This window comes from Podarcis filfolensis (genome assembly GCF_964270895.1).
Source record: "Podarcis filfolensis genome assembly, chromosome: 9".
NCBI lineage: Eukaryota > Metazoa > Chordata > Lepidosauria > Squamata > Lacertidae > Podarcis > Podarcis filfolensis.
The window spans coordinates 72,621,975-72,649,151 of NC_139610.1; the positions used below are offsets into that span (position 1 = coordinate 72,621,975).

Here is a 27,177-nt window from a genome sequence, read left to right on the forward strand (position 1 = left end):
TTCTGGCGAACCAGAGCAGCGCACAGAAGCGCCCTTTACTTTCCCACCGGAGCGGTACCTATTTATCTACTTGCACTTTGATGTGCTTTCAAACTGCTAGGTTGGCAGGAGCTGGGACTGAACAACGGGAGCTCACCCCGTCGTGGGGATTCGAACTGCCAACCTTCTGATCGGCAAGTCCTAGGCTCTGTGGTTTAACCCACAGAGCCACCTGCGTCCCAAGACTTAACATAGGAGGTGGTAAAACAAATGCCTTTAGAGAATACGTGGTGATAAGTAATAATACTTCCCACCCACCTCTGCTCTGTCTAATTCAGGACGGGTGGTAGTGGGGGAAAAACCACCCTGGGAGTCGCCCTCAGTAAAAGGCCGCAGCTCAGTTCCCACAGGATCCATCCCAAGCATCTCCTGGGAGGACAGGGAAAGACCCCTGCCTGGAGCCATGGGGCTGATGGGAGCTAGTCGTAACATCTGGGCAGCTTCAGGTTGGCAAAGACTGGGATAGACCATTCGAGGACCTCAGTAGAACCAGGCTCCAAGGCAGAGAGGTCATACTTGGAGAAGGTTCTGACCACTAATTGCTCTCCTACAAACAGCTTTAGCAGGACATCCTTTCCCATCAGCCACCACTATTTTTTAAAAAGAGGAGGAGGAGGAGAAAAGCAACGAAGTAAATCACAACTAACCTTCCATATTCTTTGTTAAAAGTGACCAGGAAAGAACAGAGATCACTCGAACGACATCCTGGGAGGCCGGTTAAGATGGTGATCACCACCTCAAAGCAGGAGAAAAACTAGTTAAATCACTGCCATAATTACTGACTGCGCTGCTAGTTTTTAAAGGGGCTAAAAAGGGGTCTGTGGGCAGGACGAAGTAATCATGTGCGTACGTTATGTTTGCAAGACAAGAGGCTATTTTAAGGGCAGGAAAGCCAAATTTGAAAATAAGTTTTTTTAAAAAATGGCAGACAAGTACGTAAAACCCCTTGCAATCAGGTTGCCAAGATGGGTTACACTGGAGGAAAATGCACGAAAATGAAATAAAAACACTGTAATGCAAACAGAGGACCTTTAAGAAATGTCGCAAGTCTCCGATTAGCTGCCTTACCTTATCATTCTCTGCCTCGTTGTCAGGAAGCGCTTTGGACTGCTGCAGCAACGTTGGCAAATGGGCTCTCATCACTGGCTCACGGCTTATGCTGCTGACCGTAAAGTGCTGTAGAAATCTTTGGAGGAAGAAGACAGCGCAGAGTTGTTCGTGGCCATACTTTTCAGGAGGAACCCCTGGAGGCCTGCATGGCTGCCACTGAGCCCACAAAGATGCTCAGAATCCAGCAAAGGCCCAGTTTATATGGAATCATCTCGGTCCAATAAACCTTAGTTTTTTGGACCAAGTATAAGCCGTGTGCTTATGCGTACCAGCCTCCCTTCCTCCACACACTCCACCTGTTATCTTGGGTTTCTCGAAGCACATTCCCCCATTACAGTGGTGCCCCGCAAGACGAATGCCTCGCTAAACGAAAAACCCGCAAGACGAAAGGGTTTTCCGATTTTTAGCGGCTTCGCAAGACGAATTTCCCTATGGGCTTGCTTCGCAAGACGAAAGCCCATAGGGAAATCTCCGGGGACAGCGGGGAAGCGCAGCGCGCCTTCTCCTCTGTTCCCGGACCTGTCCTGAAGGCTTGTGGTGGGAGGAAGGTTTTCCTCCCCACCGCCAACATTCAGAAGGCTGTTCTGAAGGCTGGCGGTGGGAAGAAAAGCCCTTCTCCCCCGCCAGCCTTCAGAAGAGTTCCCGCAGGGCTGCCTAGGCTGCGGATAGCAGCCTGCTGACCCGCGCGAGGGGCGCTCTGCTTCAGAGCGCCCCTCACGCCGGGCAGACTTCCGCAGCTTGGGGAGCCCTGCAGGAGTTCCCCGCAGGGCTCTCCAAGCTGCGGATAGCAGCCTGCTGCCCCTATCCGCAGCCTAGGCAGCCCTGCGGGAACTCTTCTGAAGGCTGGCGGCGGGAGAAGGACTTTTCTTCCCACCACCAGCCTTCAGAAGGCTGTTCTGAAGGCTGGCGGTGGGGAGAAAAGTCCTTCTCCCCCCGCCAGCCTTCAGAAGAGGTCCAGGGACAGACTGTCCCCGGACCTGGTCTGAAGGCGGTCTCCATAGGAACGCATTAATTGATTTTCAATGCATTCCTATGGGAAACCATGCTTCGCAAGACGAAAAACTCGCAAGAAGAAAAAACTTGCGGAACGAATTAATTTCGTCTTGCGAGGCACCACTGTAATTTCAAAACCAGCCAATTTGTGGCTTAAGAACTTGCTCCATAACAAGACCCGATTCCCACCCAGAGTTGAGAGACATGTGCCCAGCTGACAAACAACTGGGGTTCCATGGGGTAACTTGTCCTTTGGTCAGCACAAAACCACTTCCGAACTCGAGAGGTGGTGGAGTTACGGGCTTCATGTGCGCGGGGGCTGGCTCTCAGCCTCCGCACGATTGAGGGGATCCCCGGCACAGTCATCCCCTGGCCAGCCAATCAGCTGGCCTAGCGGGCGTGGCTTGCATGATATCACACTGGTGCGGCCGGAGATCTCCCTCTTTTGCCGCCTCAGCTCCCCCGAATATCGAAGAGTAGTCCAGTAAAGGATTCCGGGGGCGTGGCCCTGTCCGAAGCCTATGGAGGTGAGGGCCTAAGGCACGCCCCCTAGCGGTGACCCGGGGGAGCTCCTAGTTGATGTGCATCAGCAGGACTCCCCCTACTGGTGGTTAACCCTTCCCGGTCTTCAAGCAGACGGGCTGAAGCCAGATAGTTGACTAGGACCAATGCCTAAGCCAATACCGCTCATTCCTGTAACCAATAAAGTTGTGGCCTTTTTTTGCCCATTAACCTAAATATTTGTGTCATGTGTCTTTATTTCCACCGGGGGGAGGCGGGAACGCGCCATGCAAAGGCTACTTTTGAGAAATCTCACCTGTCCAGATCTGGGAGGCTGACCGATATTCTCAGCTGGCTCCATCTTTCTCCAGGGGGACAGGACAAGACGGTGAAAAGCTTCTGCATGCTGGTATGTCTGGAACAAGGACACACATTTAGAACTAAGGATCTGGCCGTAGGAAAATGCTGTCTCCGTTTCCTTCTAGTCAACATGCATTGCTGCAAAGCTAAACCGCCACACCTCAAACTCACCTTTCAACATGAGGCCAAGGCAATGGTCTGGCAGGGGAGTGAAATACGCCACTCATTCAATGCAACTTTGTACAAGAGACCTTTGCTCCTGCATCGTGCCCAGGTAATATAATCACTCTCTCTTCAGTCTCTCTCCCTCCTAGAGTGTTCTCCTATTCACTTCTTCCCTCCCTCTTGCCAAAAGACAGCTGTGGCTCTGCTGGAGCGACCACTCAGGCCAGGCTGCGACCGAGAACACCTCCAGGTACCCTTTGCATTCTACATGCAAGGTGATTTGTGCTCGCGATGGCACTGGGTGGATAGATGCAACTCCCCCTCAACACTGCTTGTCCACGCAGAACTTTAGGAGTGGAAATACTGCTATGTTTCCAATCAGCCTAGGAACTTCCTTCTGAAAGCCTGTAATTTTCTCCACCGTACCTCCCATGTGGACGGCACAGAATAAATCTGCTGCGAATGCATTATGACTGCATCAGTGTGGATCAGGACAGTCAGCCTTCAAACTTTTTGGAGCCAGGACACACATTTTAATGGCAAACTTCAGATTTCTTCATGCACACACTCGTCCCCCCCCCCTTCTTTTTAGGGTGACTGAATGGCAAAGAGCAGCAGAGCACTGAAATTTTAAGAGCTTTTAACAGGGAAGAGGGAATTGGGGCAGGGGCAGGTTAGAGAAGATTAACCTATAAATGGGCTCCTATTAAACTATTGAGTGACTCTCCTCCATTGCACTGTTACCTGTCTTTCTCTCTCTCTGCATCTGTGCTGCTGTTTAAAAAGAAACCCACGCAAAAAGGAAAATGGCTTTGGCATTCTTGCAACTCACCTTAGGCTGCAGGGAGACTTTCTCGCAGGTCCTGACCAGAGGGCCAGAGGGACCTCCACTAATATAAGCTGGTAATGCTAACTCCACAAGAGAATAAATGCAATGGATCAGGGGACGGGAGAGGAATAAGCAACTGCACACACCAAGCAAACCAGAAAATGGCTCGATATTTAGTTTGCGTCAGCGTGAAACACACATGGAGGGACTCCACAGCACACAGAACCTTCTACAGATACATTATGAGTGAATGTGCTCTCTAGTATGGATCCTTATCTTGCCAAAACAGCACCACTTGCACACAAGGGGGAGGAATGAGCAGGGACAGGAGGAAACCCTAAGGTTTGCAGATGAATGTAAAATCCTTGGGGGCGGGGACAAGCGGTGGCTGAGCTCAACAGGGGCTAAATGTGCTCACTGAATGCTGGCTGACTGGTGAAAAATGGAAAAGCTGAACGGGGAGATGGGATGGAATGGAACATTCTAGAAAAGGGCATGGCTGGCAGGCAAGCCTCCTGGGACAGGAGCACTCCACCCTGCCCTGTTTTCTTGCGGCTCCCCCCTGTTCCATGCCATTCTACAGAGAGGGGAAGAGCCATCTGCTCACAATTTCTCCTGTTCTACAGGCAGGCAGCCATCCTGGGTCATCTTCAAGGTTACTCCCGAATTCCCCCGCTGTTGCCAGGCAGAGCAAACCTACAAGGAAGAACACAAAACATTCAAATTACACAGTTTAATGCTGCATTTAATAGCTGCAGCGGAGTTATGAGGTGGTATTTATTTGGGAAGGTAAACCGCCACTGATGGCTAACCCAAGAGGATTCCTGGGGTACTACTAGTTATGAACATCTGTAATTAGGAATCCTCTCTGCAGAAGGCATTTAAAAACCGAACTGGGCTTCCCAGAACAACTGGAGCCTGCTGTCATCCGTGGTAATAAATGCTGACACTAAGAGATGGAAACTGAACAGAGCTGCAGAGCTTTAAATGGTTTATTTAATAAGGAGGAAAATGAGCTATTTTTCATGTCGGCATTAATGAGATTATGCTTTGCTTTTCCTCTACCAGTAATCAACAGCAGGTAAATCATTACTCTGGAGAAGAAGGTTAATGTGTCAGCATGGCTCATCCTCATCAAGATATGCTTTTTTGGGGGTGGGTCACCCTCCCCCTACAAACAATTGGCACGATCTGTACTATATTAACCAACTTCCCTTTGGATTTTGGGCTTTGGTGGATTAGTAACTCCCAAGATATTTTAAAATCTGATTTTACTTCAATTGACTCACTACCCGTTTTTATTCTGTATTTGCCATGCGTTTTGTTTAACAAAACTCTATTAATACAAGACATTGCCTCTTCTCCATAGAGCCAAAGGCAGATTCTCTCTCTCACACACACAACACACACATACACAAAAAACCACACAAACACTACTCTCTCACCACACAGTTTACCGCTCAACAATTTTATGATTTGTGCCTCCACTGAAAAGCCATTGCTCTGAAGACAATGTGAACACACTCTCAGTGATGTCTGACTTGCAATGACCCTTTCACGTGTGCAAATTATTACTTGCATGTTCAGACCATTGGTGAACACAGCATCTTGTGTGACTTCAAAAGACAGTCAACGACAGAGAAGGTGAACAGCAGTGGCAAAGGAGGTTCATCGCTCGCTTGTGTCAGAGTAAACCAGAGGCATTTCGACCAAGCCAAGTCCCAGGGTTCAGCCCTGCCCAGACCTCAAACTTGAGGTCTGCACAGAGGAGAAGATGCATTTTCATTGTGACGCTGAAGAGGAATTGCAGTGGTAGCCTATCAGATGGTGTCAGACACAACAACTTCCATCATCTTTGGCTGCTCGCTGATGGAAGATGGAATCCAGCAACATCTCGAGAGAGAGCACCACGTTGGTTACCCTCAAGCTAGTGCATCTGGATATGCCAACCCTAAAACTGGAAGTCCCCATGCCAACTGCCCATATTCCTGGCTGCCTCTCGGACCACTCCCATCACCCACAGGGCCACAGGAGCAGAGCAGGTGGAAAGCCAGGAAAGAACTTCAGAGCCGCAGCTGCCAAAATCCATGGCTAGCTCTCTGTGAGGTTACTTGGGAGAAAGGGGGTGTACATGGAAACACCTGCTCGGATCAGCGCCCGGCTGAGAGGCAGGAAGGGGCAGAGGTTCCGATGGCTTCATCCCTCCCCCCGAGCCTTCCTGACCTGGGGAAAGCAACCGCAAGGGCATTTTTAAACTTCTAGACCGATCTCTTGTTCATGTCACCTGTGAGTAGAAAGCTTTATAAAGCTTTGACTTTGGGAAAAGCACGATCATCAGAGAGTTGCCTGGAGTGTGGAGCTGGACCGGCAGGTGAGCAAGCAGGGAGCTCTTGTAGTCAATAAGGAGAGCAGCAACAACACTCGTGGAGTCCTAGGGAACAGGACATGGAGAGAACCACTTCTGAAAGGAGGTGGGTGGGAAACTGGCTGTCCAAGAGCCCGTGCCCACCACGAAGGACGTCCGTCATGCATAAAAACCTGACATCATGGACATTCTTTTGCACATACTTCCAAGGTTTGAAAACAGTTGGTTAGAAAGAGCCGTTTGTACAAGAATGCAACACTACTATCTACCTCTGTTTAAAAGGGACGTCGCAGTACAGCATTTGATTCCATGAAAGATTGAATGGCCTGATCCTGGATTAGCTCCCTGATGGGGGAGATGCATGGGGAGGTAAGCCTCCCATTTAGTTGCCACCAGCCCATTTTACCTTTACCTACGTCTGAAGCTGGTCAAGAAGAAAAACCAACATACGCTGAACCAAAGTGAAACCGACCGGGAGCTTATGATTGCTTTTGCAAGCAGGTTCTCTGAAACTGTTTTTAGCATCCTGGAGGTTCCCTCTGGAAGTCGGTTTTTGGAACACAGCAGCAATGTGCAAACACTTCAAATATGGCACTGCCGATTCTGAAACACCCCCCTTTTCCCGGATGGCTATCAAGAGAAATGGTCAGCGTAAAGGGAGGCAGCTTATAGAATATGCCGCCAGGGCGCTGATTCATTTAGAGATTAAAATGCTTATCTCTTCCTGTATATCTGCATTATTGCTAGGCTACAGTTCCCAACTATCGCCACCTCTCATCTCATTTGTGTTATTTTTAGCTCTCCAGCCTCATGCCTTGCCAGGTCAGTGAAACAATGCAAATTCCCTTTTGGAGTTTTTTGCTCCACGCAGAATACCTGGCAGCCGTTCAGAAGCGATAGCCCAGGCCCCATAAATAGCCAGAGGTTTATAGGAGTTGGGTGTCTTGAAGCCAAACAATAGAAGGAAGCTCAGGGCCCACACAGCTTGCAACGCTACAAAGGGGCAGGCAGGCAGGGGGAGAAAGGATTCAAAGGGGCATGTGCGTTCATAGCCTTTGAATCTGGAGCTTTTCAAGTTTAACCCCTCCATTATGCATTGTTCTTCACGTATAATAAGCCACGCTTCCACCAAATGCTTTTGCAGATTGTGGAGTGGTGATGTAATCGAAGACTCAAGGCAGAAGAAAACACACACAGAGACTTTGAGCACGTCTAAAAGTTCCCTGCTTGAGCTGTTGGGTGCAGGGATAAAAGAGCACACGATCCCTGCTGATTCCACTGCCGTGCCAGTCCTCTTTCTACATGAGTCTGCATTTTAAACTGCATTTTAACCTGTATTTTAAATTGGGGGTTTTTCCTCTTATGTTTTTACAGTGGTACCTCGGGTTAAGTACTTAATTCATTCTGGAGGTCCGTTCTTAAACTGAAACTGTTCTTAACCTGAAGCACCACTTTAGCCAATGGGGCCTCCTGCTGCTGCCACGCCGCCGGAGCACGATTTCTGTTCTCATCCTGAAGCAAAGTTCTTAACCTGAAGCACTATTTCTGGGTTAGCAGAGTCTGTAACCTGAAGCGTATGTAACCTGAAGCGTATGTAACCCAAGGTACCACTGTACTCTAATTTTACTGATGTTAGCTACCCTGAGCCCGGCTCTGGCGGGGTATAAATAATTTATTATTATTATTATTATTATTATTATTATTATTATTATTATTATTATTACAACAGGCAGCCCTCCTGGCGCCACCTGATGTTGTGGGACAGCAACACTCACCACTACCCCGCTCCCCATTTTATTGCAATTCATCCCCACATCTCCCCAGTTTTCAAGGCTGTTTTTCTTCTTACACCTGCCCTCAGTGAACTGAGACAGAGGAGAGTCTGGCCAACTTCTGGTCCTTATTATTCCCAAGCTTGGGGGGGGGGCGTATTTCTGCCCTGTAGAATTCTGGACTCCTGCATTGCACGAGTCTGGAGAAAGTTTTTCCGCCTGCACGGAGCGGTTGCAGCAAGAACAGAGCTTGGACTGGACCAGCACTCACCCCATCGTAGAACCTGATGGCTGTCATGTGAGCCTTGGAAACGGTGATGCTTCCGTAGTGCGGGTGGCAGAACAGAAGGCCCTCTGAGAAGAAATAGAGCTTACCTGCAAAGGGAAGCAGGGGTGGGGGTGGGGAGGAGAAGAATACATGAGGTGCTTCATGCATCGGCTTAAAATCCCTCTGTATAAGGAGCCAGGCAGATCTTTTTGCCAAGACCACATAACACCGGTCTTGAAAGACCTACACTGGCTCCCAGTAAGTTTCTGAGCACAATTCAAAATGTTGGTGCTGACCTTTAAAGCCCTAAACGGCCTTGGTCCAGTGTACCTGAAGGAGCGTCTCCACCCCCATCATTCAGCTGGGACACTGAGGTCCAGCTCCAAGGGCCTTCTGGCGGTTCCCTCATTGCAAGAAGCCAAGTTACAGGGAACCAGGCAGAGGGCCTTCTCGGTGGTGGCGCCCGCCCTGTGGAATGCCCTCCTATCAGATGTCAAAGAGATAAACAACTACCTGACATTTAGAAGACATCTGAAAGCAGCCCTGTTTAGGGAAGCTTTTAATGTTTAATAGACTATTGTATTTTAATATTTTTTTGGAAGCCGCCCAGAGTGGCTGGGGAAACCCAACCAGATGGGCGGGATATAAATAAATAAATTATTATTATTATTATTATGAACTCGAGGATCATGCACGGTACTGCCCACTTTTAGGCTGAACTGAACATGAGGGGAAGAGGCAAACGTCCCAACGAGAGCAGGCCCGGATGCTGCCTTTGGACACATCCACATTAGACTCGCTTTAAATAAGCAAACTACTTTTGTGTTTCAGATGCATCGCTCATATATAGTCTGTACGCTGTCTTTTAAGGACAGTGAAGTGTAGCGAAATTCCTTTAGGAAAACTCATTCCTATAAAGTGACGCCACAGAAGCTGAATCCGAGACAGAGATTGGGAAATGCAACTATGCAAAATGCACCCTCCTTCTTCTGCACTTCTCATTCTCCCATTAGAAAGTAGAGTCACAGTCACAAATTAATTTTTCACTCTCTTCCCACTTCTTTTCTTTAAAAATGTGAACGACGCATAAAAATTCACTCCAATGATTAAATCCACCAGATCCTGGAACTTACCAGAGTCAGTATTTACTTTTAAGGAAGTAATATTTTAGGAGCAAATGCTGCCCTTTGGGGGCAAAAGCACATTTGCAGTTTCACTTTGTCGCTTAAACCAAACATGGCAAGTTAAAACCTTGCAGCCCACGCGGTGCTGGGTTATCCAAAAAGCCTTATGGATAAAGAGGTCTAAAGGAGATTTCCTAAAGTGAACATCTTAGTGCAAAGGCCTTGTCAGAGAGGCTCAGGTGGTACACCATGTGTGTATTTGTGTGTGTGTGTGTGTGTGTGTGTGTGTGTGTGTAAATCCAAGTTAGAGCACCAGAATGGCGTATCTAGACAGGCATCTGGGACTGACTCAAGCTGAAAGGGGACTCAGGGAGGTCTTTACGGTTAAGGGACAGAGCGGCTCTGCTGATCCATGGGGCTGATTTGCACCCCCAAGGAAATGTCGCCACGAGCGGCAACGCTGGATGTGGAGCTTGAACCTCAGAGCAGTTTCATACTGAAACGGGGAGATGACAAGATACAACTAGCAGCACAACAAGGGGGTTTATTTGAGAGGATTCCATTTCACAATAAAACAATTGTTCTAACAGGAAAGAATAAAGACAAAGCACTAGCTGAGGATGAGGACTAGGACCTAAGAATTATTTCAGATGTGTCAATAACTGATGGCATTTTATTACCTCCTGCCACGTCAAAAGCTGTGCCTGAAGCTCTCTGTTTTTTAAAAGAGGCTTGCTGTTCAACAAGGAAGGGGCTGTCCAGGCACAGGGCTAGACGTGAGGTCCTTTGAATCTTGAACGCTACATTTCACTTGAGATTCAGATTCACAGGTGTCAACAAAATGGCAGACTTTCCGAAACGGAGGGAGAATCAAAAAGCAGGGAACTGGAGAAACCCAAGGTGAATGTGTGTGTGTGTGTGTGTGCCTCTCCTTTCGCTGCCTGTTCATTCGAATGTCCCATCAGGGCAGGTCACTTACCTTCCTCTGGTCTACACAGGGAATTGCTGGAAGCAATATAGGCTCCGTCGCCTCCCGTCAGAAAGGTTCCCAGGAAAGTTTCTTCTTCCTGTAAAGGTGGAGAGTTTTTAAGGATCAAACAATAGCAACGGAGTCTCTGAACCGGACCAATTATATTTGAAAGATACTCTCTCCCTATCAGCTGAACGTTGATCCACAACACCCCTTAGGAACATTGGAAGGCACCTGGTACCAACTCGGACAATTTGTCCTTCCTGTTCATCATTGTCTGACTGGAGGAGGTTCTCCAGAGTCTCGGGCACAAAGGAGTTGTTTTCTCAGTTGCTATGTGATCTTTCAAATCGCTACGGAAAGCACATGCTCTACCACTGATCTATGAGCCATCATTGAACCAATGGCAAAACCTCTTGTCTTTTCTGACTGTACCCGACAGGAGGAATGGGCGACCAGTGGCCCTTGGGCTTCTCTTGGTCTTCCATTACCCTCAGCCACGTTGGATGGGCAAGATCTGCAAGACCACAGATTCCCTATCCCTGCCCCAGTTGTTCTCAGAATGATTGCAAGGCCTCCCCTTAGGAGGTGTGGGTCACCTGGAGGGAGGAGTGTCGAGTTTTAGACAGAGGGGACATCCTGAAGCCAGGGCTGTCTTCCGTCTCCATCAAGCAGGACTGTGTGTGCATAATAGTGGACTGAATGCCCCCTCATCTAAACTGGATGCATGGCAGAGGACTGCGCCCTCGATGGCTCCTTAGCCTCATTTCTTTCGAGGGCGGGCTCAGTAAAGTTGCTTTTAGCCTTCCTATTGTGCATGCAAACCACATCTAAATAGCTAAATCTGCAAAACAAGTGCTGGGGAGGAAGAGGACAAGCACTAGACAGAAATGGACAATATAACACAAAGCTTAATATTCTTGGGAACCTCCGCCAGCAAAGTGTTAGACCCAGACACACTCACACACTGACATGACCTCAGGCTTCATCAGCCGGCCAAGTTGCATTACAAACCTTCAGGATTTGCTGGGCCTTCTCTGACAGTTTCACTTCGTTATCTTCAACCTATAAACAAAGCCAACAATTGCTTCAGCTCAGTGCGTTTCCTTCGCCAACTGGAAATCCTGTAATGTAGCTGCAGTGGATCTCTTGCAGCTTGTGCCGCCTGAACTGTTTCGAGGTGCGCAACTTAGAACGACAGAACTGTAGAGCTGGAAGGGACCACGAGAGTCATCTAGTCCAACCGCCTGCCGTGCAGGAATCTTTCACCCAACGTGGGGCTCGAACCCATAACCTTGAGATCAACAGCTGATTGCTCCATCGACTGAGCTATCCCTTTGGACTTCATGGGCTCAACTATGGCAATCATCCATGGTCCCAGTTTTATGGAGCAAGCATAAAATGGTCTTCAGCCACAGTGCCATATGACAGTTTTACTCGGGTGTCGGGCTTAAGCTGAAAGACAGTGACTGGGCAAAGGTAACCTTAATAATAATAATAATAATAATAATAATAATAATAATAATAATAGTAAATTTTATTTATACCCCGCCCTCCCCGGCCAGAGCCAGGCTCAGGGCAGCTAACACCAATAAAATCACAGTAAAAACATAATAGGGGGGAAAGGGGGGGAACCAATTTAAAATACAGGTTAAAATGCAATTTAAAATGCAGCCTCATTTTAAAGTAGCCAATAAATCAAGACCATAAGGGGAGGGCAACATAAGAGTTTGGGTCAGACCGAGTCCAAACCAAAGGCCAGGCGGAACAGCTCGGTCTTGCAGGCCCTGTGGAAAGATGTCAAGTCCCGCAGGGCCCTAGTCTCTTGTGACAGAGTGTTCCACCACGTCGGGGCCAGAGCTGAAAAGGCCCTGGCCCTAGTTGAAAGCAATCTAACCTCCTTGAGGCACGGGACCTCCAAAGTGTTGTTACCTTGTGATTCTCAAGGCTGAGTCTCTCCTGGGTCATAGTCCAGGCAGAGGCAAACTCAGCCCTCTAGTTGTTTTGGGACTACAACTCCCATGATCCCTAGCTAACAGGACCAGTGGTCAGGGATGATGGGAACTGTAGTCCCAAAACATCTGGAGGGCCGAGTTTGCCTATGCCTGTCCTAGTCCATCTCTCTATGTGCCACACCACAGAGTGTCTCTTCATTTGTGTGATTCTCACACTTCACGCCAAAGTCTCCTCCTATCTTGGAATCCCCTCTACTTTTCATTTCCTACTGGACAAAAGCACTTTGGCTGAATGTGCACACATGAAAAGTTAACACGATTCGGTCCTCGGTCCTATTTAATCAGCTTTCCACCTCCCAGTATCACTGAGTAAGCTCGCCAAGTACAGAGTCCATTTCAAGCACAATTTCACAGTTGCATTTGGAACAAGCTCAGCAGAGTAGTTTTCCTTGCTTTCGGCACACTAGTAAGAAAAAGTTCCGCAATGATATCACTAAAAGAAAAAAAAAGGGGGGGGGGGATTTTAAAGGAATGAAGTCATACCTACCAGCCAAGAAACAGATCTCGGGATAGCTGCAGTGAGAATGACGTAGCTGGTTTCTGTGCTAATGCTGCCATCTGCAGGAAAGCAAAGAGAAGCATAAGTAGTGTAGCTCCTGAGCTTCTGGAGATTTAACATCCTGCATGCCTGTGGCTCAATGGGGCTGTTTCATTGGAGGGATTCATCTTCTGAGCCATGTACAGTCAAACCCCGATTCTCAAACGGCTCCGCTTTCAAATGTTTTGGCTCCCGAACGCCGAAAACCCGGAAGTAAATGCTCCGGTTTACGAATGTTTTTCGGAACCTGAATATCTGACGCAGTTTCCGCTTGAGTGCAGGAAGCTCTTGCAACCAATCGGAAGCCGCGCCTTGGTTGTCGAATGTTTTGGAAGTCAAACGGTCTTCCAGAATGGATTACATTTGACAACCACAGTTTGACTGTAACAGGAAGGGGACAGTTTGTAGATGTTGCCTCCAGCGAACTCTGCAAATCAGAGAGGTTGCCAAGATGGAGATCTTAGGTCCACTGGGAGCATAGGATGTGATTGGATCAACAATCCATTGAGCTCAGTACTGTATGGACCAGCCTTCACCAACATGACATTTTCCAGATGTTTTGTGATGCTGGCTGGGACCGATTCATGGTCCAAAACATCTGGAGAGAGCCAGGCTGGGAAAGGCTGGTGTACAATGACTGCAGAACGATTTCAAACAAGGAGACTTCCCCAGTCATACCTGGAGATGCTGGGGACTGAACTGGGGCTTTTTGCATGCAAGGCAGATGTCTACCAGATGTCCCTCCTGGCCCATGTACCCGTAAGTGGAAGGTTCCTAAAGGTGAAATAATTTATCACGTGCTCTAGCTTTGTGCCATGATAAGTTCAAGAAACTAGCTTGGTGTGGACAGGCTTGTGAAGGCAAATGCCTCCCCAGATAAATAATATGCACACCTCACAGTGAAGCTGAGCCATTTGCTAGTGTGTGCTTGATAATAATTTAGGATTTATTCATTGGGTTGATTTGCATGAAATGCTAAGCCATCAGCCAATGAATGGAAGAGCCTTGGGGGTCATGTGACGCCCATTCTGCTTAATCTGCCCTCTCATGTCCACTCTCTTCTGGCAAACTATAGGTTGCTGTTACACCCAAACAGGCAACCTATAGTTTGTGCTTGCCCTCTATACCAGGACGGTCAAACTATAGGTGTAACAGCAAGCCGTAGTTTATTGTGAAAGAGAGGCAATCCAAGTACACAAGAGGAAAATAATAGGGGGTAGGAGGAGTCTGCAAACCCAAAGTTTGATCACACAGTGTCCAAGCTGGCTGGGTGTTACACGTGAACCAAGCCATTCCACATGCAACGTAATTCGACGTTGCATTTGAAAGAGCTTTTCCCACTGCAGGTTTTCTTGGGCGACAAAGTACCTTTTTCTTTCACAAGAATTTGTGACGCCAGGAATGATTCTGAGAAGATCACCGACCCAAGGCAGCCCCTTCCGCCAAGCAAGTCAGGAATGTCATATACTGTCATGGACACCTGCAGCAAACCAAGGAGGCAGGTGGGGAGAGGAGGAGGAGGAGCAAAAAAAAAGCGTAGGTCAATACTCCCACTTTTATCCATCACAGTCCCCAGCTAAAATAGAGTTCACATTTTTTGTGACTAAAGGAATTCTACGGAACAACTGGGTAGGGAACCTTTTCAGCCTGGGGGCCAGATTCCCTTCCAAACACAACCTTCTGAGGGCCAAATGCCAGTGGAGAGGCCAAAGGCATAAGTGGGAAAAGCTTTTAATGTTTAACTGATTATTGTATTTTAATATTCTGTTGGAAGCCGCCCAGAGTGGCTGGGGAAACCCAGCCACATGGGTGGGGTATAAATAATAAATTATTATTATTATTATTATTAAGCAATGAATGTTAATTTTATCTTGGTACCGTGGGCTAGTCTGGAGGCAGTGAAGGCGACCAACTTGGATAGCTCCAAAAAATTAGACAAATTCATGGAGGTTAAGTAGCTACTAGCCAGAATAGCTATACAGTGGTACCTCGGGTTAAGAACTTAATTCATTCCGGAGGTCCGTTCTTAACCTGAAACTGTTCTTAACCTGAAGTGAAGCACCACTTTAGCTAATGGGGCCTCCCGCCGCCACGCGATTTCTGTTCTCACCCTGAAGCAAAGTTCTTAACCTGAGGTACTATTTCTGGGTTAGCGGAGTCTGTAACCTGAAGCATCTGCAACCCAAGGTACCACTGTATTCTACCTGTCAGAAGCAGTAACAGATGCTGGAAAGCCCAGGAGGTGAGACTGCTCTTGCACTCAGGCCTTGGGCTTCCCATTGGCCACCGTGAGAACAGGACATGGGACCAGATGTGGCTTCTGCAGACTCACCTATCTCTATGTCCTCCATGCAGGCAAGTATTAAGAGACACATTCCCACTAGGCAAGAACTAGCGTGGAAGTGAGGCCAGTGAAGGATGTGGCTTGGGGGGGAGTCCCGAGGGACAGAGAGAGAAGCCTGGAGGGCTGCCTTTGGCTCCCAGCCTTGAGGCTCCTTGGGGTACATAGCACCTCCTCTGCACCTCTGCCAGCTATAAGCCCCTGTGCACAATGTGTCTCAGGCAGGAGGCCGGAGGATCTCCTGAGCCTTCCTGAACTTGCCAATACCTCTCAAGACGTTTTAGTAAAAGGACATGAACATCTAGGAAGCAGCAAACTTTAAATTCGACTCACTGTTTTTACTAAGTAGAGGCTGTCTTCATTATCCAGCGGAATAATTCTGGAAGGGTAAACACACTGTTAGAAAACTTCCGTTGCAGCTTGAAACTGCCCTACCAGCAAAAATTGAGAAAACCAACAAGGCAATTTTTTGTTGCTGGTATCCGTCTGTCTTGAAGGGCAATGGAGTGTGCCTGCTGAGGTGAAGCAAAACCACTGCATTAGCAGCACCAAAGTGACCAATCTGGAGCACGAGCCTGGGCAGTGTGGATGGAGGTCCTGAGCGGCTCAGACAACAAGAGCCCCCTCTCTTTCAGCCTCGCTGACGTGGCCCAAAGGAAAGCAGAGCAAGACGTTTGGCGCTGTTGGCTGCAGGAGTTGCCGGCAAATGAGGAACATTTTTAAAAATGCATTCAGAGAATGGATTCATAGCCAGCCTCTGTCCATCTATAAGTACTGCTGCTCCTTGGGAGCGATTTCATGATTGCAGGAGCTTAAAAAAGAGCCACCGTTTGTAGACCCCTCTGGACATTATGAAGAAGAAGTAGCAGAAGGAACTGTATCTGCTGAGTGTGCTCCCAGAGACATCTGGGTAGCATCATATGCAGTCAGAACTGGCCCTAGAGACTCCAGCAGTAAGTCATCAAGCACAGAGTTCAAAATCTTACATGACCCAAGGAAGGCCCATCTGGCTCAATCACTGCTCACCTTTTTGCTGTTTATGGAGCCCTTTAAGACAATTTAATATTATGCTGCTCAACTCCATATTAACAAACGTAATGTAAATTGTTTTGAGGTTTGTTTGCTTTTACAATCAAGCAGTATATACCGTATTTTTCGCTCTATAGGACACACTTTTTCCCCTCCAAAAATTAAGGGGAAATGTGTGTGCGTCCTATGGAGCGAATGCAGGCTCCTTGGCTTCAGCGATAGCAACACGAAGCCTCCGAAGCGCAGAGGGAGTGCTCCCTCTGCACTCCGGAGGCTTCGCGGTGCGCACCGACCCCTCTCGCTCTCCAGGCTTCAGGGATAGCCGCCTGAAGCCTTCAGAGTGCAGTACGAGTTCCCGTCGTGTTCTGGAGGCTTCAGGTTCCTTTTGCTGAAGCCGGGAGAACAAGACTCTCCTGGCTTCAGCAGAGAGGGAGAGCTGCACAGCGCCCCTTCAGCCAAGCGGGAGGAGAAATGGAAGGGGCTCCGTTTCTCCTGCCGCTTTGCTGAAGGGGGGCTGAGCAGAGAGGGGGAGAATTTTTTTTTCTTGTTCTCCCCCTCTAAAGCAAGGTGCATCCTATGGTCGGGTGCGTCCTATAGACGGAAAAATATGGTATATTTTATGAAATAAAAATAAATAAAAGAAGTTGTTTTTTGCCGTTTTCCCCCATATATTTTTTACAAACATTTTAATGCTGAAGATGAAATGCTGCAGGTAAATACATATTTGCCCAGTTCAGACCATGATTAAGCCAAGGAATGTAGGGACATTTTGTTCGAGCGCAGAGACGCTTTGCTTCTCCCTTCAGACATGCTGCAAATCAATTAAGAAAGCCTCCAATTAACGTGTTTCCTGCTTCACCAGAACTGGGAAGCAACGGTTATCATCTACAGAACAAAACAGGATATTGAACCCGTTTAATTTTTGGTTTAACAAGCTGGCTTGCTTCAAAGCAGGTGAAATGGGAAACCATGGCTAATTAGGAACTTCCTGAATTAACTGCAGCTTATGGGGGGAAATCAAAGGCGCTGCAGACGTGTGCAAGATACTCAACCAAGATATGAATGAATGAATTAAGCCATTCATGTTACACTGTGACCCACCCCAAGTCCTCCAGAAATTGTAGACGGCATATTTAAACCACTATAATATTATGATCTCAAGGTGTGAACATTCAGTCAAGACTGAAGCCATGAAGCAAGGATATTTCTATGCAAGCTTCCATTTTTTTATTTCAAGATGACTAAGTGGTTTGAAGAATACCCATGCTATTCATCTGGCAACCACAGGTACCACGGCACCGAGCGCTTTATTTGTTCTGCTTCGCTTGGTTGGGCTAAAGGCAAACTCTGTTCTTTATTAAGCTGTCGGTTCAAAAAGACACGCAGCCTTCTGAAAGTGAAGCATAAAGGAACTGACCTTCCATGGTTGTTCACAGCTTGAATCTGAAAATTTATTCTGGTGCTGTAAAGGAGAAAAGCGGGGAAATCAAGAGAATATCAATTTTTTTTACAAAGGCTTATACTCAAACGAGTGACATTGGTGCAGCTTGAAGGGCAAACCACATTTTACACACTGCCAGGCTTGTGAAACTGCCCTCCTAAGGTCACCTCTCTGCTCCAGATTCTACCAAAACCCTTCCCCAAAAGTTCCAGCTACATATTTATTCCTGCGAAATGCACACTTATAATAGGATTGTGTGGCATATTCTGCTTGTAAACACAGGCGTCTGTTGAATACAGCACCATATAAACTCAAAGCAGTTTAAATATTTTTAAAAGGCTACTTCTCATCTTATAATAGGAATACATCCATCTCTTACGAATGCCCAGATTTAAAAGATACTCTGAGAACTGAGAAAAACAGTTTCGTTAAGACAAGCCTACCCGAGGCTCAGAGTGTTGATATGTGCTTTAATCTGTTTCTAGTTCAATGCTGACTTGCTTCAGAGTGCTTTCAATGGTTGTTCTTAACTGTTTTTACTGAGAATTTTATCGTTTTGTTGTTTGTAAAAAAGCAACAATCTCAAGGTGGTTTGCAAGCGTGTACAAATTAAGTGTGCCAACCTTATGAAATAAGTAAACAATGCTGATTTTTGTGAATGCAAAGATTTCCCAAAACTTATTTATTGTTAAAACAAAAAAAATTTTTTCCTTCCAGTAGCACCTTAAAGACCAACTAAGTTAGTTCTTGGTATGAGCTTTCATGTGCATGCACACTTCTTCAGAAGTGTTGCTATTTAATACATTTATTTACCACCCTTCACAGGGCAGTTTGCTACACGCCCCCACAATTCTTCGCCCACCCAAGGCCAGCAAAGAACAGGATCACCAAAGCCACCTCTGAAGTTTATTATTATTATTATTATTATTATTATTATTAATCGCCATATACCCGGGGGTATAGCTTGGAGGAGGAGCAGGCAGTGCCAGCTGTTGCCTCAGACAAGACACCCTCTCAGTTGCGCAGTCTGCAGCCTCTCCATGCCTTTCAACAACCAGACCTAGGGGGCGCATCTGTCTTGGTGCCCCCGGACAATGAGAAATGCCTTTTGCTTTTTTCAAAAAATAAATAAATTAATTAATCTCAAGAAAATTCCGCTTACCGCAATGGAGTTTTAAAGTAAGCCAGTTCAAAGGCATCGAGGATACTGAAGAATGTTTGCTCGGCTACTTCCTTTGCCTGGAAAAGACAGAGAAAGCGACGTCAAACCATCTCTGACCAAGAGGTTGTGAGAAGCAGTGGGAAAGAGGAGCGTTCCCTTGGGATCCAAGGCCCAGAGGACTTTCAAACAGGTCCACACTCCCACCTTACACCTTAATATAAAATAAAACTGAGATGCCTGTTTTGGTATAAAGCAGTACATGCATTAACAGCTAATCACCACAAATAATATAGATAATAAGGGGGGGAATATGAAAAAGTCACACAATGCAGCTATTTGAGAGCAAGGAAAACCGAAGATAACTAGCCCCAATGATGCCACTGGGTTTTAGGGGAACTTGAGAAGAAGGCCCTGCCATACTACTTTCAATTTCCCCTTATCCACTCTGCGGTGGCTGGGGTCATGAGTGTCTTTTTTCTTTCACTCACCAGTAAGAAAAAGGGTCTCATTCTCCCACCACTTCTTACCAGGTGGTGGGAAAGCAAGAATCCTTTCTGCAAAACTTATTCCAAGGTTGTTGAGGCGCTGCCTCCAGCATGCCCAACAACCTCTTTAAAAACCTCTGGAGGAAGTTAGAGGAAAGGGGGAAGGGTCGGTTTCCGGTATAGGAAGAAGCATCAGTACCTTGCTGGTATTGGATGTTCTTGAATAGGAGTCTATACCAGCCAGGACAGCCTCTACGGCAGCAGCATAGATTTGAGAGAGCAGCTTGCTAGAAAATAAAAAGGAAATGCAGTGCAAATTACGACACTCAGTCGGTATTTCAGCTGAGACACAGGCTCCTAACCTAACTAAATTTTTTAAAAAAGCTGAATTCAAAGCTGAATACTTTAAATACAACAGGGACACATACGTAAGTTTCACGAAGGATTAAAATAACTGTTACAGCAGTGATAAAGAGTTTAGAATCACGAAGTAGCTGAACGGAGTCACACTGAAAGCTAGAAGCATCAGAATGTTAGTTGTAGAACAAACCCACTGGCTAGGAGTTTTGAGAAATTAAAAGGGAAGGTGAGAGATTGGCTGCACTATCATCAAATAAATGAAGCGTTTAAATTGGACAGTAAAATTGGCTTCCAGGTGGAAAAATCAAAATTGGAGACAGAATTGTTAGAACCCAGTACTAAGAATTTGTCAAAAATGTACAACTTGCTGCTGAAATGGAATACACAAGATGAAACGGTTAAATCAGCTATGATTAAATGGGCTCAGGACATTGGTCATAATATTTTGTTTGCTGATTGGGAAAAGTTGTGGACCACCGGGATGAAATTTACGGCATGTAATGCTCTAAGAGAAAACATTATGAAAATGATATATAGGTGGTACATAACCCCAGTCAAGCTTGCAAAGATTTACCATTTGCCTGATAATAAATGTTGGAAATGTAAAGAAAAGGAAGGTACATTCTTTCACCTTTGGTGGACGTGCCCGAAGATTAAGGCATTCTGGGAAATGATCTATAATGAACTTAAAAAGGTATTTAAATATACTTTCCCTAAGAAACCAGAGGCCTTTCTCTTGGGTATTGTCGGACAGGGGGTGTTAAAGACGGATATAACTTTCTTTTTGTACGCTACAACAGCAGCTAGAATACTTATTGCGAAGTACTGGAAGACACAAGAACTACCCACACTGGAAGAATGGCAGATGAAGGTGATAGACTACATGGGCCTGGCAGAAATGACGAGCAGAATCCGAAACCAGGGAAGAGAAACAGCGCAAGAAGAATGGAAAAAGTTCAAGGATTATTTAAAGAAATATTACAAAATTAACGAAAGTTAGAATGATGTTGGATTGGAAAGTAAATGGTTACTATTAGTAAGGGTTAAGACAAGGAGAATAAGGAAGACTAGATTAAATTTAAATTAAAATAAGGGAAGATTTGCTGAGCAATTGATAAGAATTTGGAATACAGAAAAGGGAGGCATGAGGAAGTCGGGGAAGAAAGGTATAAGAAATTAAGATTCGAAATGGTACATGTTTTTTTTTTGTTTTTTGTCTGTTTATGTATTTGTTATATGTTTTGTTGTTGTTATAAAAACCTTTAATAAAAAATCATTTAAAAAAAAAAAAACAAACCCACTGGCTAGGAAAGTGAAAAAAGCCATCAAGGCTTCATTGATGCACCACAAGCAACAGAAATTGGTGCACATTCTAACTGTATTAAACTGATAAGCCAATAACGTTTGAAACAGGCGAGAGAGCAGCATAAATGGAAAAAACTAAAAACCAACTTACACTTGTTCGGCTTTCTTTTCCATCTCATTGTCATTGCCTGTTATGAGCCAAAGGGACGCATTATTTTTGGTTTGTTAGATGTGCTGCTTTTCATTCACATGAATTGCAAACAATAAATAACGATAACGCAACAGAACATCACAAATGCAACATAAATCATATAGAATACTTAACACATCCGGAGCGCACCAAATAGAGGAAGGATGACTTACCCTCTTGCAATATCTATGTCCTTGAATTTTATCTGTTCTTTTCCATTTGTGTTTCAACCCATTTCTTCTGATTTTAATTTGGAAATGTGTGTGTGCATTTGTATGGACTGCAACCCACCCCAAGGCCCAGGAATTACAAAGGCTAGCAGGGTGTGCGTGTACAGACAAGGACAGACACGCTAAGGCACGAACAGAAAGAGCAGCTGAAACTGAACTTACCAAGGTAAGGCGTGTGAGTGGCTCCAAAGAAGTAGGTCCTGGAGCAAGCCAGAGGTCCCTTGGGCGAGACACACTGCACAACCTGGTCGCCAGCAAACACAAAACACACAGGTGGGTGACAAGAAATAAGGGTACTGCATACTCTAGCCTTCCCTAACCTGATGAAGTTCAGCATCTGAAGCATAACTCCCACCAAGCCCAGCCAGCATGAACGATCAGAGTTGGAGTCCAACAACTTCTGCAGGGCATCAGGAAAGGAAAGGGGGTTATATACTCCGTGCCCCAAGAATTGCTATGAACAGTGATTGAACTGTACGTAACTGCTCCCTAAAGGGTGAGAATCCAAGCTCCACTGCAATAAATAATAATAATAATAATAATAATTATTATTATTATTATTATTATTTTATTATTTATACCCAACCCATCTGGCTGGGTTTCCCCAGCCACTCCGGGCAGCTTCCAACAAAGATTAAAAATACATCAAAATGTCACACATTAAAAACTTCCCTGAGCAGGGCTGCCTTCACATGTTTTCTAAATGTCAGGTAGTTGTTTATCTCTTTGACATCTGATGGGAGGGTGTTCCACTACTGAGAAGGCCCTCTGCCTGGTTCCCTGTAACTTCGCTTCTCGCAGGAAGGGAACCACCAGAAGGCCCTCGGAGCTGGACCTCAGTGTCCGGGCAGAACGATGGGGGTGGAGACGCTCCTTCAGGTATACTGGACCTTTGGCCATTTAGGGCTTTCAAGGTCAGCACCAACACTTTGAATTGTGCTCGGAAACGTACTGGGAGCCAATGTAGGTCTTTCAGGACCGGTGTTATGCAAGGCCCGTGTTTGCCATTTAGGGCTGTTGCCACTTCAAAAGCATCTCAAGGACACACCAACTCCTCTTGCGATGCTGTTTGTGCCTGCAAAGGTCTCAGGGTGGTTGTATTGCTTCATCACCACATACCCCAAAACTTCCTGCTGCAATTCTGTTAACTTATCATACCCCAAATGTTCCACTTTTGTCATGCTCCAGTGCCAGAGCTGCCCTCCCACTGGCAGTGAAACTGGGGAAGCATCACAGAACAATGAATGATGCAGGAGGATGTGTGGACAGCCCTGTACAAACCCTCCGCTGATTCACTGTTGTACCAAAGGTAAGGTAAAGGTAAAGGGACCGCTGACCATTAGATCCAGTCGCGGACGACTCTGGGGTTGCGGCGCTCATCTCGCTTTATTGGCCGAGGGAGCTGGCGTACAGCTTCTGAGTCATGTGGCCAGCATGACCAAGCCCCTTCTGGTGAACCAGAGCAGCGCACGGAAACGCCGTTTACCTTCCCGCCGGAGCGGTACCTATTTATCTACTTGCACTTTTTGTGCTTTCAAACTGCTAGGTGGGCAGGAGCAGGGACCGAGCAACAGGAGCTCACCCTGTCACGGGGATTTGAACCACCGACCTTCTGATCGGCATAGGCTCTGTGGTTTAACCCACAGCGCCACCCGCATCCCTTTTGTCAATGGTACATTGTAGAATATATCTGCATGTAAAGAAAGAAACCAACAGTCTGGAAGACCCCGTAGCTCTTGGGTTAGAGAACTGTTGTCAGATAGCATTATTGCAGGGCTATTTTAACAGGTGCCTATCAAAACCTCACCAGGTGATGCTTACCATGTGCTTGGCAGTGCTTCCGCCAAGGCCCGTGTTGCGAAGCAGGTGCCCCTCAGACGGGAAATTGAAGTTGCCTGAGTTCAGGTTCTCTTTTGAGGAATGGGTGCCAAACAGGACAAATGGCTGCCTGCTGGGGCTAATCACACACACACAAAAACAGCTATCACCACCAACTCACACTTGGAAAATGATGAAATGCTTCACTTGAACCATTTATTCCAGTTTCCGGAATCAGCTTTTCCTGGTGCACAGTTTACCGTTTTTATTTTTATCACGTGCAAAGTACACACAGCTCAAACAAGGGAGAGCGTGTAGCTTGTGGTAGAGCATTTCCTTTGCATGAAAGAAGGTGCCAGATTCAAACCCGGGGATCTCCAGTTAAAAGATTCAGGTAGCAAATGATATGGAAAACCTCAGCTTTTTCATATCACCTGCTATTTGGGGAAAGGACATAGGATATCTGCCTTGCACTGGGTTTCTCCAGGCAGGGTTGGGAGAGACCTCGTCTGAAATTCTGGGGAATGGCTAACAGTTAGAGCAGATGATACTGAGCTGGATGGATCAATTATTCGACTTTTCCTGCACTGCAGGGGGTTGGACTAGATGACCCTTTGGGTCCCAACTCTACAATTCTATTATTCTTAAGACTGGGGGAAAGGCAGATTCTTGTGTTCCTTAAGAACTTAGAGAGCTGCTGGAAGTAAGGTATGCATACCTAAGTTCCTATAGTAGAGGCTTATTTGCAGAAGCAATTGACTAGGTATGTTGGTTGTATCAGCGTTATATACTCTGGAATGTTTGCCAGCTAGAAAGATAAGCCACATAAATAAAGACTCCCCAACAAGCTAATGGTTACTCTGGCTTTGGCTATTGTCGAAACTAAGATGACTGTCAACAGCTTAATGGGGAAAATACATAATCACAGTTATAGCAGAGTGCTTTGGGTTTTAGAGATGCAAACACTCTTTTACATGCTGTGCTTTTATGAAATGCATTATGCTGTACTGCATTTGCTCAAGAACCTGTCAGAGTACCTGTTGTCCGTGATATGGCTGGAAATCATCCCATGGCTGAAGTAACTTCGGAAAGGCTATGAAAGAAAATATATTGAATATTAGAAATAATTGACACATCCAAGCAACAATAGAAATGTGTAGTGGTGCATTACAAACTATTTCAGACTGTGCATAGGGCATATAATTTCTTGAAATTTATTTCTCCCCTTTCTTATTCAATGAACGCTCATGGCATTTACACCACCCAAAATATAATGACAATCTCATGCACATAATTAGTGGCAGAAACATTATGGCAATTACTGGAGTAACATTTAGGTAATTTACTGCCTGGTTCATAACTCGTCAGCCAACTGATTAATGTATAAGGGTTTTACACCTCTCCATACCTAAAAATGTACTTTCTTTTGGAACCTGAATGAAAGTTTGCTCATTGTGAGAATAAATTTATAGTCTCTCAATCAACTGCTGTGCTACTTTAACCTTATATACACCAGCTGGTTAATCCCTGCCCCCAAGACAAGAATTAACGTGTTCACAAGGCATCAGTGACGCCTTGGATGCCTAAGAGTGTGGGTAGGCAACCTAAGGCCCGGGGGCCAGATGTGGCCCAATCACCTTCTCAATCCACCCCACAGATGGTCCAGGAATCAGTGTGTTTTTACATGAGTAGAATGTGTCCTTTTATTTAAAATGCATCTCTGGGTTATTTGTGGGGCATAGGAATTCATTCTTTCTTTTTTTCCAAAATATAGTCCGGCCCTTGAGTACGTCTGAGGGACAGTGGACCGGCCCCCTGCTGAAAAAGTTTCCTGACCCTTGCATAAGAGAGTCATATTGTTCTTGCCCATGTTATTTTAGCAAATGTGATTTTTTAAAAAAAACCCTCCCCAAATTTTCCCCACATAGTTTGCATTTTAGTGTATGTTTTTTTTCAAATTATAGATCAAAAATTTTAGCTGCAATCAATTTAGAAGCAGGCCAACATAGTAACTCCCTTAAATGATTCCCTTCCCAGTGATGCATGATAGCTAAATCCCTTCCCTAACAAGACTTGTTAAATACTATGTGTGCACTATAATTCAGGGGTGGGCAGAAGGTTAGACCTATGGTCCACTGGTAGATCTCTGGGTGACTTGCTATAGATCAGCAAGGATTTCTTTGTCTTAATTGTTGAAGGGTGGCAATGGCAAAAATGCACCCCTCATCCTCCCCAAAAATGGGTTTCCGAAAAAGAGTTTCGCCTTTCGCGTAACAAGATACATACCTCTCCTGCCTGTGACTCTGACAGCTCCAGGATGGAAGGGATTTCGGTGTCAAAATTGGCAAAGAAATTGGTCCACTGATGTTCGAAAGTCATCAAATCCTGAGGAGAGAAACACATCCCCCGTCAGTTCATGAAAGGAGCTTACTTTGCCTCTGTGATCGAGTCTGCGGCATACAAAAATCCAATTAAACAGAGCAGGGGGCAGTGTTTCCATACAAATAATTTAGAAACTTTCACCAATTTGGAACATAAGTTTCACTGCCTATGTCTTCTAACTGCTGTATGGAAAAGCACATGAATATGACCTTTGAAGAATTTGTAAGTAAACCTTTTATAACTTACCAAACGCATAGCTACTTTCTACAGTAAGGGAAGAGGGGAACTTTGGAAGGAACTGAAATGGGGATATTTTAAAGGTCTAACAGCCTATATTTCCACACTGCATGTTTTGTAATTTTAAATCTTGACTAGGGTTCTCTTAGCAAAGAGTACTTCCCCAAACCTGGATCTTAGGCATCCTTATATTATACCTAGTATTTTCCCTTTAAAAGAAAACCAACATTCCTCACCTTTGAACTATACAGTTCTAGGATTCCATTATGTCATGTATGATCTAGCTAAGATTCCTGCACTGCAGGGGGCTGGACTAGATGACCCTCAGGGTCCCTTACAACTCTATGATTCCCCTAAACCACCACATAGGGAAACAAAACAAAACAAAAAAGATAGCAAGTCAGATTAGGTCTAAAAGACCTCCTGAAAGGGGCTCTCGCCTTCCTATTTAAAATAAAATAAAATATATGAACAGATGGAAGCTCAGAGGAAGAGCACTGTTCAGCCAGAACATGAAGGTTTCGCAGAAATGAAAAGGCAGGGCAGGCTACAGGGTTGGGAAGGCCAATATCTGTAGCTTTTGTTTTTTAAAGAATTCAAGTACATTTGAGTTTGTGCAAAATCGTTATGGGCTTCAGCGTGAGAACTCTGTATCTTATGACTAACACACCTGTGGCTTTTGCACAGTGACATTTTGAATGGCAATGTATGTGTGCGCCTATAAAGATGCCCACACAGCTATGTGCAAAGAGTAATTTTGTTCTTTAAAAAGGAGGCGGCAACTCAACCAATGGCCACTGTGTGTCAGCCAAGGTCCATTTTTAACCCAGTGTTGAAGCAATGGTTCTTCAACATCAGCTTTGTTGGACTGGTCATGTTGTGCGGATGCCTGATGATCGTCTTCCAAAGCAACTACTCTATTCCGAACTTAAAAATGGAAAGCGTAATATTGGTGGTCAACAAAAGAGGTTTAAAGACTGTCTCAAGGCAAATCTAAAAAAAGTAGTATAAACACTGACAAATGGGAAACACTGGCCTGCGAGCGCTCCAGTTGGAGAATAGCCTTTACCAAAGGTGTCATGGGCTTTGAAGGCACTCGAACTCAGGACGCAAGGGAGAAATGTGCTAAGAGGAAGGCACACTTGGCA

The 27,177-nt window shown here is 45.8% G+C and overlaps 1 protein-coding gene across 1 annotated transcript in view; it reads right to left on the reverse strand.

Annotated features, from left to right (window-relative positions):
• The window catches only part of DNAAF9 (dynein axonemal assembly factor 9), an 81,754-nt gene that overhangs the window by 22,786 nt on the left and 31,791 nt on the right, over nucleotides 1-27,177 (reverse strand). The window contains exons 8-26 of the mRNA XM_083571031.1: nucleotides 25,697-25,795; nucleotides 24,448-24,503; nucleotides 23,414-23,549; nucleotides 21,755-21,836; nucleotides 21,324-21,360; nucleotides 19,707-19,794; nucleotides 19,023-19,099; nucleotides 17,837-17,881; nucleotides 15,724-15,769; nucleotides 14,418-14,529; nucleotides 12,999-13,069; nucleotides 11,511-11,561; nucleotides 10,506-10,593; nucleotides 8,406-8,509; nucleotides 6,282-6,428; nucleotides 4,605-4,693; nucleotides 2,960-3,058; nucleotides 1,108-1,225; nucleotides 687-775 (exon numbers count right to left, since the gene is read on the reverse strand). Of these exons, the coding sequence (XP_083427157.1) occupies nucleotides 687-775; nucleotides 1,108-1,225; nucleotides 2,960-3,058; nucleotides 4,605-4,693; nucleotides 6,282-6,428; nucleotides 8,406-8,509; nucleotides 10,506-10,593; nucleotides 11,511-11,561; nucleotides 12,999-13,069; nucleotides 14,418-14,529; nucleotides 15,724-15,769; nucleotides 17,837-17,881; nucleotides 19,023-19,099; nucleotides 19,707-19,794; nucleotides 21,324-21,360; nucleotides 21,755-21,836; nucleotides 23,414-23,549; nucleotides 24,448-24,503; nucleotides 25,697-25,795 (1,634 nt within the window). The remainder of the gene's footprint in view (nucleotides 1-686; nucleotides 776-1,107; nucleotides 1,226-2,959; nucleotides 3,059-4,604; nucleotides 4,694-6,281; nucleotides 6,429-8,405; nucleotides 8,510-10,505; nucleotides 10,594-11,510; nucleotides 11,562-12,998; nucleotides 13,070-14,417; nucleotides 14,530-15,723; nucleotides 15,770-17,836; nucleotides 17,882-19,022; nucleotides 19,100-19,706; nucleotides 19,795-21,323; nucleotides 21,361-21,754; nucleotides 21,837-23,413; nucleotides 23,550-24,447; nucleotides 24,504-25,696; nucleotides 25,796-27,177) is intronic.